This window comes from Acartia tonsa, chromosome 2 (assembly GCF_053477335.1).
Source record: "Acartia tonsa isolate MP-2025a chromosome 2, ASM5347733v1, whole genome shotgun sequence".
Classification (NCBI taxonomy): Eukaryota; Metazoa; Arthropoda; class Copepoda; order Calanoida; family Acartiidae; genus Acartia; species Acartia tonsa.
The window spans coordinates 17789442-17805023 of NC_137261.1; the positions used below are offsets into that span (position 1 = coordinate 17789442).

General features: G+C 34.6%; 1 protein-coding gene across 1 annotated transcript; it reads left to right on the plus strand.

Annotated features, from left to right (window-relative positions):
- Positions 1 to 2038: 2038 nt before the first annotated feature.
- LOC145306009 (importin subunit beta-1-like) lies at positions 2039 to 15313 on the plus strand. Its single transcript, XM_080147945.1, has 12 exons — positions 2039 to 2181; positions 2394 to 2557; positions 3092 to 3292; positions 3770 to 3859; positions 4102 to 4230; positions 4974 to 5051; positions 5691 to 5751; positions 6282 to 6381; positions 6991 to 7054; positions 7520 to 7648; positions 9020 to 9166; positions 14075 to 15313. The coding sequence occupies exons 1-12, from the start codon at positions 2052 to 2054 to the stop codon at positions 15272 to 15274; spliced, it is 2493 nt and encodes an 830-aa protein (XP_080004071.1). The 5' UTR covers positions 2039 to 2051; the 3' UTR covers positions 15275 to 15313.
- The last annotated feature ends 269 nt before the right edge of the window (positions 15314 to 15582 follow it).

Below are 15582 nucleotides of genomic sequence, written 5' to 3' on the forward strand. Positions count from 1 at the left end.
ATACAGGATTGTTATAATAAAACTAATGTAGGAAATACTTATGATAGTGTTCAAATAAATGAAAATAAACTAAATATTATCATAATAATAATAATAGTAGATCATAGTCATGAAACAAACACAATTAATTTACAGTCAAACTTTATGGAAACCGAAGTGTTAAATGTCTTTAGGCCAAAAGACGAAAAAGCATTTTAAATAGGAATAAAAAGGCGAATATAAACAGTAAAATAGCTTGTTAATAATTTGTATAGCTAAATTCATGCCGTATTTCAATTTAGCAATTGCAAAATAATTCGCTAGGCTGGGAAAAATGAAGAAGCCGGTTGGCATTCGAGGATCTGCGACAAATTCTGACTGCACAAAATATCCCGCTTTTAAAAGTTTATTGTAGGCCTTGAAACAAAAACACTTTAAAAAGATACCATTTACTTTTATCATTTTAAATGCATAAAATGATATAAACATTAAATTTTACTTTTACTGATTATGAATTAACAAAATGTTGTAAGATTTTTGGTGAAGAATAAGTGTAGAGAAATTTTTGTATTTGATTTTGTAAACATGGCTGCCTTCTACCTTTAGGTTGCCAACTTTTAGAAATAATAAAAGATCAAAATATTTTCATTCTGATATTATGATCATTATAATGTTCTTAGAACAAAAAAAGTTTTTGTATTTCTATTAAAAATATTTTCATTATTATCTTTTTAAATATGGCAACTTGTATTCAAAAATATCGATCGTTGATGTTTAGAAATGTCGTCGTACTATCAGGCTTGTAGTAAATTAAGACAAAACAATTTAAAAACCAGTTCCTAGCAAGTGGTGTTAGCTCCCAGGATTAACGGACAAATACTTCTTACGAAAATGTTCCCCTTCTTTTAATTTGAAAATTAGGTCATAATGGCAGGATTCTAAGATAATTGCCAATATATTAATGTAAATTCCCACTTATGAAACACATAATACCTTTAAAAGTTTACAATTTATGTCTGAAACGTGTAGATACTCGATTTAATGAACCAACCATTGAACATACAGTAAACTTCCCCATAGTTGATTAGCCAACGAATGAAAAAACGTTATTAAAATACTTTTTGTCTGGTATAATAAACAGCTAGTTTTCCATCCCTTCCTTATAAAAGGCATATTTTGATACACGACCACCAAAAATATTCCGGAAACATTGTACAGAGAAAAAATGTTACACAATGTGCAATGGTTAATGGCGGGATATTGCTCTACAATAGATGTACAACTCATTTTTACAAATTTTCGTTGTTCTTTTCCATTTCGAGAATTTTCATTACAGGATTCGAACCAAAAACCTTTTAATTTGTTAATTTATTATATTTGTGATAATTTTTATTGTTATTTATTAATTTCTAAGTTATATAAGAAAGTAGTAGGTAATAATAACCCTTTTATTTTAAATATATAACGGTTTTTTTATATTTGTACTTTAAAAGTACAAAATCCTTGGACATTTGGAAGCTGCCTTGATTGAGTTTCGCTATAATTTAATTCATGAGTTTAGATCTCTATAATTGCTTTTCGTATCAGGTTCTTTTTCAGCGAAGCTTTATATTTATTCAAATTAAGACGTTTTTGAAGTGTCTGTATGTCCCTTTAAGATCTCAATAACCATGGAACCGATTAGGTCGTCCGCTTGATTGAATATATCAAAGGTCCCGATCCGATATGATTCATCTGTTTGTCAGGACATGTTCCTGCTAAAAATAAATGATTTTTTAATAGAAAATTAAAATTACTTACATTAACCAACTCTTATTTCATTGGATTGATGAAAGGCATATTTGTATTTGATTAATGTCATAAATTCCAACTTAGTCGACCTTTCTTTGTTTGTAGCCATAACCCTCTCTATATATTTATTTTATATGAATCAGGCGTTTATTGAGTTATGCGTTTTGTGAGATGGGCGTTTTTTGAGATGACTCAATTCTTATTTAGTTAGTAAGTAATATAAACTTTTTTTTAATTTGGTCATTTGATTATTTAAATTTATGTTTTCAGATATAGTAAAGATGGATTCAGCTGCCGCTGCGCAGTTAATTCAGGTCCTGGAGAAGACCATTTCTCCGGACCAGAATGAATTGAAGGCTGCTCAACATTTCCTGGAGTCTGCAGCACAATCCAATCTTCCTGAACTTATTAAGGAAACTATTCGTTTTTGCAAATCTATGATTAAATTCTATCTTTTAGAACCTTCACATAGGTCAAAGATTGATTCTATGCTTTTTTATAGTAAGATTTCTGAAGTAATGGGATGATTTTAAGCTATTTTTTAAAATCTTCAATAACAGATAACATGCTAGAAGCCCCTAGAATTTACATAAAGAGGAATAAAACGAAATTTGTCATCTTATAGACCTTGTCTGATGTGCTATATCAAGGTGGAAACTCTCCTGTAGTGCGTCAGCAAGCTGGTGTACAACTTAAAAACTTCTTGTACACTAACGATGAAAGTTTGCGAGCCCACTATGAGGAGAGATGGCTTGCCATGGCCCCAGAGATGCGGGAATACACAAAGGTATGTTTATGCATGTATAGAAAAGGCCCTTAGATATTTGTACACCCCATTGGGATCTCTAAAAGTTTTTCTGTCCGTCACATATTTTTGTGCATTATAATATACTGTTCTAACATTGGTATTTAAAGTTTGTAAGATCGTCTAACCTAGCCTAAATCGACGGACGCCCGCCGTTGTAAAACGAAAAAGTATTATTTATGATAATTATTAATGATTGAATTTAAAAGCAGTATTTTGGTATGTTTAGGTAATAAAAACCGAAATTTCATTCCCATCGAAATATCTCAATTTAATTCTTTATATTACCCTCCACTTCTAAAATAAGATTATTTGTTTGTCCAGTTCGTATAATCCTTTCATGAAAGCCTTTTAAGAGATGCCTGCGATGGCAATTTTAATACCCAACTCTAAAGCATTATTAGTCAATGTGTCAGGTTTTTACCTTCCATATAAATAGCCAGCCATTTACACCCATTATATGCTGTATAAATGACCATTTTTCCAACCTTTTTTAATAAAATTGTTTTAATTTAGAACAATGTATTGAACACACTTGGAACTGAGAGTTTTCGTCCCAGTGCAGCTGCTCAATGCATCCAGCTGATAGCCATGGTGGAGCTGCCCAGAGGGATGTGGCCCGCACTCATCAGCACCCTTGTACAAAATATCACAAAGCCAGAAAGCACGGCGCTACTGAAAGAATGCACACTCCAAGCTATTGGATATATCTGTCAGGTATGCCATCATTATGTTCTTTGTTAACGTTTGAATAAGATACCTTCTAGCAGGGATGAAATAAGATATTAACTCCTCCCCCTCATAAAGGGGGGGAGGGGGATGTGGTGACTCGTAACACGACATACCAGCAATTTTATTTTGGGCTTCTTTTAAATCCCCAACTTTGGTGTGCCTGTAATAACTCATTAAAAAATATTTACGCTTCACGCTATGGTTTATTGCTCCACCTGATTTTAAGTTTTAACTATCTAAAAAATAAAGGCTAAGACGTCCTGTTTACCTTGTAAGCTAGTAAGGAAGATTGAATTTGACGAACATCTACAGCTTAATTTGCAATTTTAATTAAAATTGTAATAAATTTGCCATAGCTATTAAAATGCCCATCAATATTTTCGCCTTGACCCTATGTTTACTGCAAATGCTGTAAAAACTGTTTTCATAAAAAAAAATTAATTTCTTTGCTTTGTTTGTTAGGATGTTGATCCTCGATGGTTAGAGGAGAAGTCTAATGAGATCCTGACAGCTATTGTGCATGGCATGAGAGCAAATGAACCCTCTACACAGGTATAGTCATGAAATCAATTCTATTATGTATTATCATCTTAATTTGTTTTATTAGTGGTATTGTATACTTTTCTTTATGAAGCTGTTTTTTTGTAAGAGGACTTTGAACCTATTAAGAAAATATTTATGACTACTATATGTTATAACTAGCGGAGGCCTCTAGGGCGTATACCCATTTCCCAAACGCCCTTTTTTAAAATATGAAATCAAAATTAATAGAAATATTGCATATTTTTTTGTAGGTTAAGTTAGCCGCTACAAATGCCCTGTTGAATTCTCTAGAGTTTACTCGGGGTAACTTTGAGAAGGACGCGGAGAGACATTTTATCATGCAGGTTGTTTGTGAAGCCACTCAAAGCCAAGACGTTCAGGTAATATATGACCCTATTAACCCACAAGGATCCTAATGGATAAGACTATGGTCTATAAATTGATGCACATCCCCAATGATGATACACAAAAATACCCCTGATGTAGATAAAAAGTTAATGGTTGAAATGCCAAAACAACTAACTTAATGAATCAGCAAATCAAAATTCTATAAAGACCCCAAATTTGTTAAGCCAACGGATAAGAAAACGTTATAAAATTTTGGGTTCTTGTTTAATAAATAGCCTATTGTCCCCTCTCTCTGATTAACCCTAGTAGTTGGATGTTCCTCTTTGTGTCTGTCTGTATAATAACTTACCTGATAAACCTACAAAAATAATAAACGATAGGCCCAGGAAGACAACAATCTTTTATTATGCTAGAAGCCAATTAGATCAGACCCTGAAATCTTTGCATATTCTTCTTTAATTAAAATCAACGTATTCAATAATGCATATATAACATTTTCCGGTAATGTTTCGAAATCGATAAATATCCGCTGGATTAGAACCGGTTCTCATACATACTGAAAAAAAAACATGTATAGCATAGTATCACAGACAATTTTCGACAAACATTAAAATAAAAATCGTGATAGTAATACCAGTTTTGTTAGCCCGGGCTAAGGGCTTTCAGTTAGTTTTAATCTTATAATTTTTCATTTTAATAAGCACGGAAAGCTGTCTTATTGTACGATGCGATATAAAAGTATTTTTTATTCCATCATCAAATATTATTATTTTAGGTCAAAGTAGCTGCTCTACAGTGTCTTGTTAAGATCATGTCTTTATATTATCAGTACATGGAAACTTATATGGGACAGGTAAAAACTTAGATTAGATTAGATTACATATTTATTTTATGACACACATAACAAGTAAAAATAATAACAGTATTATAATACAGGTATTAAATATTCATATACAAACAAAAAAATTGTATATGAATAAAATATTAAGGACAGATCAAATAATAATTATGTACAGTTTCAAAGGACTAAACAATCTCGTGAGAGGTAATATTGGATAGCCTTTGCAATAGATGATATACAAGTTTAAAGAAACCTTAAGTAATAGTTGGATTAAAATGAGTGGATTTTTACTGAAAGAATTGGTTTTAGAGTTTTTTTTAATACCATAACTTTATTAAAGTATTTTTAAAATGACTTTAATTTGATTCTTTTTAGGTTATATTTTTTATACCCACTTTGACCTGACCGTGCACGCTATAGGGGGGGGGGGTGTATATTCTGCATAAGATTGATTTTTTCCGGCTGCAATTTTTTTTTCCCCTCCTGGTTTTTTATTTATAGTTTCTTTTTCAACAAGGATGGGAAAAATGTTTTATTTTCTCTTAATTTTTTCATTTTTTGCAGAATATACACCCCTGCTAAGTTCTGTAGACTTAAGTAATAAGTATTTGTATTTTGAATAACTAGGTACTTAAACAATTTTAATTTTAGGCATTGTTTGCTATTACTATGGATGCCATGAAATCAGAAGTTGATGAGGTTGCTCTACAAGGTGTAGTATAGTATACTAGCGGATACGCCCCTAGAAGCCTCTAGGGTCACTTAAAGTAAGAGGGGGAAAAGTCGACCACATCCTATTTTAAATTTGAGTTTCAAAAAATTTTTTTAAATATTTTTTTTTTTTTTGGGGGGGGGGTGAAGACACTCTCCCCAAAAATAGTTTAAAACCTTCCCAGGACCTATTAGAAGCTTCAATGTAAAGGAGAACAATATCGGTTCAGCGGTTAGCGAGATCCTTCGTGACAGACAAAAAAACGCTTACTACTTTATATAATAGGATATATTTTCCGAGGAAATTCCATACATTTTGTGATTTTGGGCTTTTTAAAAAAAGGTAAATTTGGGTTATATTTCTCAGGAGGGTTAACCCATCAAAATAGGTTGGACTATTGCCAAATTTCATTGAACACAATAAGCGATCGGTCGAGCCGTTTAAGAAACACAGATATCTTTAACTTGAGTATATGATCTTGATCAATGATAAGTTTATTTTTTTTTTTTAATATTTTATTTGATTTTCAGGTATTGAGTTTTGGTCTAACGTATGTGATGAGGAGGTTGACCTGCAGATAGAGGCCTCTGAAGCCATGGAGACGGGCCGCCCACCAGAACATGTTTCCAGGTATATAAATAGATAGAGGCCTCTGAAGCCATGGAGACTGGCCGCCCATCAGAACATGTTTCCAGGTATAAAAAAATATAGAGGCCTTTGAAGCCATAGAGACTGGCCGTCCACCAGAACATGTTTCCAGGTATATAAATAGATAAAGGCCTCTGAAGCCATGGAGACTGGCCGCCCGCCAGAACATGTGTCCAGAATATGTTTCCAAGTATGGAAGTCTTAAATAAGGAGTTAATATTATACGTCTTAGTATTTTATTGTACATTTTATTCATTCATATAGTTTATCGTGTCGATCCTTTTAATGAATCGAAAAAAATAACCTATTCAATACTATTAAAATAATGATGCATATTTGATTCCCATCTCATAGAAGAGTATAGGCTCTTTATTTGAAGGCTAGGGAAGGGCAGAAAATAGCCCAAATCCATCTCGCGTCATAAAAAATAAATACAACTAAACCATCCCTGAGGCCTTTATTAAGCTTCCCTTAAATGGAAATCTCAATCGGTTCAGTAGTTAATGTTATCGAAATCTTAATCTACAGACCGAAAAATCTTACTACCTACTTTATATAATAGGATAGGAATTGCATAAACTTATTTTTTAGATTCTATGCTAAGGGTGCCCTTGCTTTCTTGGTGCCAGCTCTTATGCAAAGCCTTTGTAAACAGGTAATCTTAATTCATTTTGTATTTTATAAGCAAAGCTTTTCTATAATTAGTATTACGGTCGGTCCATCTGTAATGGTTAGCTCTTTTCATTAATCTAGATATGTTAGAATTGTCATATCGATTTCTAACTTTACAAGATGATTCCTATAACAGTCGGTTACAATTTAGAAAGCGTAGCAGCTATATAAGCATTACCAGCATGTCTTTAAGTTCATTTAAATCCTGTTGATTTTTTCATTTTTTACTATTATGTTCTTTACATCTGATTTTTGGAATACTGATTCCTAGGACAACAAAGTACAAAATTATAAGCGAAGAATGCCTATTATGAAGTCATAAATATGTAACTGTCATTTAAACAGTATCTTGTATTTAACAGTTTTGCAACAATCTTTCAAATAACATTCATCAAAGCAGAAACCTGACTGAAATCTTAACTTAATAACCTAACTTAATGTTTTGTAGGAGGAATTCGATGATGAAGACGATTGGAATCCATACAAAGCAGCTGGAGTCTGTGTCATGCTTCTAGCCACTTGTTGTGAGGATGATATAGTTCCACATGTTCTACCATTTGTCAAGGATAATATTAAGGTAGGATAATTAGTGTGTATCATACTTCTAGCTACTTGTTAGGATGATATAGTTCCACATGTTCTACCATTTGTCAAGGATAATATTAAGGTAGGATAATAGTATGGGCCTATTTACATGTTTATAGGTTAATTTACAGTTGTACTAGTTTTAAAGTTTAATACTTGTTTTTATCAGGGAGGTATGGGACATTGGTTGTGTATTAAACTATTCCCTAAGTCTTATATTAACCTTTTCTAATTCGTTTGCTTACCAACCGTGGGGACTTTTATTGAATTTTGATTGGTTGGTTATTTAGTTATGTCCAAACGTTTCAACCACTAATTATAGTCTATAGATGGGGTAATTTTGTGAAAAATCATTTGAGTTTTACATTAATTTATCGGCCATTGTCTTATACCTTTAGATCCGTGCAGGGGTGTATATTCTGCACAAGATTTTTTTTTTTCCCGGCTCCAAATTTTTTTATTTCCCCCCCCCCCCCCCTTAGTTTTTTTCTCTCCAAGTAGGGGGGAAAATGAAAAAATATTTAAAGATCTCTATATTTTATTTATTTTATCCCTCCTACCACACATTTTTTTAGTTTTTTTTCTCCAAGGAGGGGGAAAAATGGAAATAGTTATTTCTCGCATCGTATTATAAACGGCTTTCCGCGTCACCTTCGTCACCTCGGGGCTAAAAAAACTAGTTTTAATCTTATGATTGTACATTTCTTTATTCGTAGAAAGCTGGATATAATACGATGCTAGACATAGTTTTTTCGTATGGATGAGAACCGGTTCCTATCCACCGGATTCGAATGAATACGAGAAAAATGTTTTCAGTTTTCTTAATTTTTACACTTTTTTCCCCTCCAACCACTTATTTTTATTTCCCTGAATGATGAATTTGCCCTGAAAATAGGCAAAAAAAAACGGCTAAACGGCTGAGCCGCCAGCCGTTTTTTTTCCAACGTTTTGTTCGATTTAGGGAAAATAGACCTACCAAGGATTACTCATGGAAAATTTCAAATCGAAATTCGAATTCTAAGTGCCATTTAATCATTGATTACGAGATGGTTGCATTAAAAAAAAACCTTTTATTTGAGGCAAAATATCCTAAGTTCAATCAGAGAAAGAGAGAAAGGTTACCGTGGGCTGTTTATTACATTAATCCACAAGGTTTTATAATAACATTTTCTTATTCGTTGGCTTAACAACATTCGATACTTAGTGAATTTTGATTGGTTAGTCCATTAAGTTGGGTGTTCAAAAGTTGGAACTACTAATTTTAATCTACAGAAAGGGTAATTATGTGTAACATTGGGAATATACATAAATATGTTGGCCATTGTCTTACCCCTTTAGATCCCTAAGTTTAATATATTTCTAGGATGCTGATTGGAGACACAGGGACGCAGCCCTTATGGCCTTTGGTTCCATCCTGGAGGGACCGGACCCGACCAAGTTGAAGCCTCTGGTGGAACAAGCTATGCCCATGTTGATTGAAACAATGAAGGATTCTTCTGTAGTAGTTAAGGTATATTATTTCTTATCTTTATTAATCTAAGACTTACTTGTTACTTGTTACTTGAAGAAATTATTTCCTTTATTCCCAGGTTGGGACAAGTCGGAAATCTCTGAGCTTCTACTCGACTAATTCTCGTTCATCCACTTAACAATGCAGTTCTTGAATTTTTTAACATCCCTAGCTTTTTTTATTTCACTAGGTATTGAGTTCCATTTATCAACGACTCTGTCACTAAAGAAATGCCTTTTAATTTCTAGGTTGCTTCTCTGCTTAACCAGGTTTAAAGGTTCAGATCTATTTCTGGTGGTTCTGTTGGAGTTATTTAGGTCTCTGTTAAAAATCAAGCTTGACTGAACATTTCCAATCCTGTTAGCCATTTTATACACTTGTATCATATCAAACATTTCACGGCGTTTTTCTAATGTCCAAAGGTCAAGTTCAACAAGCCTTTCCTCATATACACTTGATCTGAGGCCAGAAATCATTCCAATGGCTTTCTTCTGTACATTTTCCAGAAGTTGAACATCTGCCTGCTGCCAAGGACTCCACACAGAGGAAGAAAATTCCAGGTGAGTTCTGACATACTGTTTGTATAAACGAAGGAAAACAACTTTATCTCTGTAATGGAAACATCTGGTAATCTGTCCAAGTACTGATCTTGCTTTATTGGCAGCTTCCTGGCATTGTTGGGATGGCTTAAGGTTTGAAGTAAAACACACACCAATGTCTCTTTCACTCGATATTTTCTCCAAACTTACTCCATTTATGTTATAATCAAACTTTTTATTGTTATAACCACAGTGCATAATTTTACATTTTGCAACATTGAAATCCATATTCCAGACTTGTCCCCATTCATACAATTTGTTGAGACAATCTTGCATAATATCTGCATCCTCTTGATTTAGAACAACCTTAGCACCTTTGGTATCATCTGCAAACTTACGGAGAATATCAATGGCAAGTGCTTCAAGATCAATATCATCAATATAAATAATGAACAGGAGGGGGCCTAACACACTTCCTTGTGGTACTCCAGAGGTAACATCTCTCTCCTCAGATTGACAGCCATTGATACAAACCCACTGCTTTCTGTTGGTTAGCCATTCTTGAATCCAATTTTTAATCTTACCAGAAATTCCATACAATTCTAGTTTCTGGATTAGCTTTTTGTGGCTAATTCTATCGAAGGCTTTAGCAAAGTCCAGGTAGAAAATATCAACAGGTTTTCCATCATCAATAAGTTGAAGTATTTTATCCATGAATTCAAGCAAGTTTGTCTGGCAGGAACGGTTTTTCATGAATCCATGTTGCGAGCCATTCAGGAGATTATGACGTAGTAGATGGTCAGTCAACTTTTCACGTATAATTCCTTCTAACAGTTTACATACAAGACTGGTTAATGAGACAGGTCTATAATTAGAAGCTTTACCTTTCGATCCTTTCTTGAAGATTGGAGTAACTTTTGCTCTTTTCCAATCATCTGGTACTTGACCTGTATCCAAAGATAACTGAAATAAAATCTGTAGAGGATCCAAGAGAGCATTTTTAAGATTTTTCAAGACTGCAGTACAGATTCCATCCGGGCCTGGTGCTTTCCCATTTTTCATATCATCTATTCTTTTACTAATATCGTTTTTTGTAACAACAAATTCAAACAGCTTCTCCTCTACCTCTGCTCGAGTCGTCGGCTGAACATAATTCACATTAGGCTGATCTGTAGTAAATACTGAACTGAACTGATTGTTGAGAATATTTGCCATACCCAAGTCATCAGTTATAATTTTGTTGTTCTCCATTAATGGTCCTGTTCCAAAGTTGTTTCCAAGTTTTTTTTTAACATAAGCATTAAACTTTTTACGACCATCATTACCAGACTGTTTTGATATCTTTACCTCAACTTTTCTTTTGGCTCTTCTGACAGCTTTTCTGAGTTCCTTGGAAACAGCATCATAGTTCTGAATATTTTCATCACAATTATTGGCTTTCTTTTTTTTATAGAGTCGAGATTTTTTTCGCTGAAGTCTAACTATATAACTATTCATCCACAGTGGTTTTTGTGCGTCATTTTTAATTATCACTTTTGGCACATATTTTTCTGTTACATTATCAATGACACTTTTCAGTTTGTTCCAGCCATCATGAACATTATTTATTTCTCGCTCCCAATCAACATTTTTCATCTCATTTTCCATTTTTAAAAAGTCAGCATTTTTCCAATCATATCTAACATAGCTATTCACTTCATTTTTAACATAAAAATTTGTTGTTATTAAAAGCATTACATGGTCACTGTTACTGAGGGGTCCAAGATTTTCAACATTTACAATATTGTCATTGTTAGATAAAACAAGGTCTAAAATATTGTTACGACTATGTGTGGGAAAGTCAACATATTGGCTAAAATTTTTATCAATACAAGTGTTTAAAAAAGTCAAGCTTTTGTTATCAGAAGTAAGATTATCCCAATCAACACCAGGATAATTAAAATCTCCAATTAAAATACTGTTGTTAGGTGCATTTTCTAAAATCTCAATAAGTTTATCACAATTTTCTTTCAAACAATTAGGTGGTCGATATACTAAAAATACATTAATAATAGAATTATTACATGAAACTTTAAAACTAACATATTGGTTAAAATTGTTATATTTGTCACATGGTAAAACTTCAAGTCCTTTTCTTGAATAAACAAGCAGCCCTCCTCCAATACCATTTGTTGTGTCATGCCTGTCCTTTCTCAGTTCTGACACTAGTTCATAGTTGGAAATTTTTAAAACATTATCACTTATATTAGAATTACACCATGATTCTGTTACTAAAATTAAATCTGGTTTGATAATACTAGCCGTGGCTTCTAAGTCTGTAACTTTACTTAATATGCTTTGAGCATTAAGATAAATAAAGTTTAATCCTTTTGTATTGTCTCCTCCTCCTCCACCTCGATCTGGTTGTGGCCTGCCACCATCCTGTCCTCTGTCTCCTCCTCCTCTTCTACCTCCGATGGGCGTGTCCTTTTTTGGTATCTTGTTTCTGGATCTGGAGTCCTTACCCTTTTCATGCTCCTCACATTGGCTCCTCCTCGTCCTCGGCCTCTCACTGTTGATCCTCGGGTCCTCTGGCCTCGACTCTGGCCCTGGCCCCGACCTCTGTAACTCTGGTTTCTCACCTGAATCCTGCTCAAAACTAGCCGTTTTTCGCCTTTTAGGCCCACCAACCTCCATTCTGAGTTTAAATCACTATCTAATTCAGCATTTCTTTTGTGCATTTCTTTGGTTAATTCAGCCTCTTCCTCCCTCTGCTGCTTTGTCAGGTCAGGTACGATATGAATGCCGTCAAATTCGCCGTCTTTAAGGTATCTACTCTTGCTTACAAGATCACTTCTAGTTTGAGCATTTTTGAGACCAATCAAAATTGGCCGCGGATCTTGATTTTCATCTTTTTTCTCTCCAAGTCTTTTTAAGAATTTAACATCAGTGTCTTTTAAGTTAACATTCATAGCATTTGCAACATCTTGGATCCATTCATGGTCAAACATCTTCCTATCCTTTCCCACAACATCTTCGCCAGCTTCTGGGACGCCATAAATGATAACATTTAACTTTCTTTCCTCTCTTTCTCTTATTTCACTAAAAATGTCATTTTTTACAGATTTTGAGGAACTTGCAATCCTGCGACGATTTTCTTCACAATCAGTTTTCACACTAGCAACGTCCTTTTTAAGATCACTATGATCATTTTTCAGTGTTTGCATTGTATTCTTCATTTCTTGAAACTCTTTGTTCAATGCCTTTACTTTGTTGTTCAGCACCAAGCCAACCTTCTTACAGTGTGCACAAGTCCAAGAGATACAATTTCCACTGTTTGTCTCATCCAGCAAGTATTTTAGCAGGTCCTTGCTTATACCAGAACAATCCGGGTGTGTATATTCTTCACACACCTGACACATGACACATGTGTCCTTTCTTTTAAAAGCTTCTTTACAGCCAAGGCAAAAATACTTCTGTTTTTCTGCCATCTTCCAACACAGCTAGTTTTGTCTGATTCACTCCAACAACAGAAAATCTCCCAACATAAACTTAAAATATACTCAACTCTCTCCCCTACCCTACCGAGACTTGATAGGTACGGGGCACCCTCGCGAGTGTGTGAGAGAGAATATATAAATAAATCACAATGAATAATTACAAAATATTACAGAGCTTGGGTGTCCAATTTTAAGTGCTTTTTTATCTCATAATTTTTTTTCTTTTTTTAATTTAATGATCTTTTTTTGTTTTCTTTTTTTTGTTTTGTTTTCTTTTTTTTTTCTTTATTTTTTTGGTTTTCTTTTTTTTGTTTTGGCTTTAAAAGACAGACCAGTTAGAAATCGAGAATGAAAAGACTGAGCCATCATGTCTCAATGTTTGATTGGTTTGTCTTTTTTTTTATGCCAAATCGTCTAGGACTGAGTTAAAAACCATGTTAAGTTTTGCACATGCCCAATAAAAATTTCTAAACATTGTGTGTCTTATCTCCAAGATTTCAAGTACTTTAAAACCTGAGCGATTGGTTTTTGTACACTGTTTACATGTAACATGGATATGTTTAATATTTATGTAAAATTCTTTTGTCTAATTTAAATAATACTATCGTTTATATCTTTTGTTTCGCCCACAACTAAAAAATCTTTAAGATATCGTGCTCTTAGAATTCTTTAGTATTTATATCATTCGTTGGCTTAACAACTTTGTGCTCTTGAAGTTAATGTTAACTATTTGGATTATTAATTAATGTGTTCAAACGTTTCAACCACTTATTTTAATCTACTGTAGGGATAATTCGGCCATTGTCATATATCCCTTAAGATCCACGGTTTCTGCGTCATTTCTGCATGAATTACCCCTTCATTATTTAATAACAAATTTAAATGTTCAGGATACGGCTGCCTGGACCATCGGTCGTGTCTGCGAAATCATCCCCGAAGCAGCTATCAACGGCAACACCCTGCAACCCCTGCTGGAGGCCCTGGTCCATGGCCTGTCCGCCGAACCCAGAGTCGCCTCAAACGTCTGCTGGGCGTTTACTTCCCTGACCGAAGCAGCTTATGAAGCCGCTGACCGTATGGGGGATGATGAAACCCCACCAACCTATGTCCTCTCCCCATTCTTTCAGCCAATTGTTGAACGTTTGCTATGGGTTACTGACCGAGAGGACGCCAGTGCATCCAACCTGCGTGCCGCAGCTTATGAAGCCCTAATGGAGACCGTGAAAAACTCTCCTAAAGATTGTTATGAAACTGTTCAGAAGACCACCATCACTATCCTACAACGTCTACAGCAAGTCCTGCAAATGGAATCGCACATTCAAAATCAATCCGACAGAGCTCAGTTTAATGATCTACAATCGCTGCTCTGCGCCACTCTTCAATCTGTGCTGAGAAAGGTTGAGCCGGAACATGCCCCACAGATATCCGACACCATTATGACCGCACTGCTACAAATGTTCCAGTCCAGCACTCAATCACGGGCTGGAGGAGTGCAGGAAGACGCTCTCATGGCGGTTGCCACCCTTGTCGAGGTCCTTAATGACGGCTTTATGAAATATATGGATGCTTTCAAGCCGTTCCTGATCCTTGGCCTGAAAAATATTGCGGAATATCAAGTGTGCCATGCCGCGGTCGGCCTAGTGGGAGATATTTGCCGTGCTCTTGGCAACAAAGTTGCCATCTACAGCGATGAAATCATGGAGGTCTTGATGACAAACCTCAGCAATCAATCTGTTCACAGAACGGTTAAACCCCAAATTTTGTCGGTTTTCGGCGATATGGCTCTTGCGATGGGACCTGCCTTTGTCAAATACTTTGATCATGTTATGGAGACCTTGTGTCAGGCTAGCCAGTGTCAGGTGGACAGGTCCGACTTTGACATGTTGGACTACTTGAACGAGTTGCGCGAAGGCTGTTTGGAGGCGTACACAGGAATTATCCAGGGCCTGAAGGGGGATGGGGATAAGCCATCTGAAGAGATTGTACGTGTAAAGCAGCATGTGGGATATATTATTCAGTTTATCACAGTTGTCGCACAGGAATTTATACATTTAGATTTTATTCAATTTAAAATAGAGATTTTGAGTTAATTTACTTATTTTCACAAAATTGTCTGTTTGTCTTTTACACGTTAAACGGTTAATCTGAGCTTTTTAACGATGTTTTTATTATTTTTTTTTAATCATAATTAAGTAATAAGTAGAAGATGGAAAAAAAAGTCTACCTACTTATTTTTGATGAAGTTGAAGTTGTTTATTTGACTGTGTTTTAAGGGCGGGGGAGGGGGGGGGGGTCTTAATTTTAGAATCAATTATAGTATAGGATTTGCACTTTTTACAATTTAAAAAGATTACCTACCTAATGAGAACTAATTCCTATTTTCAAAGATAAATATAAT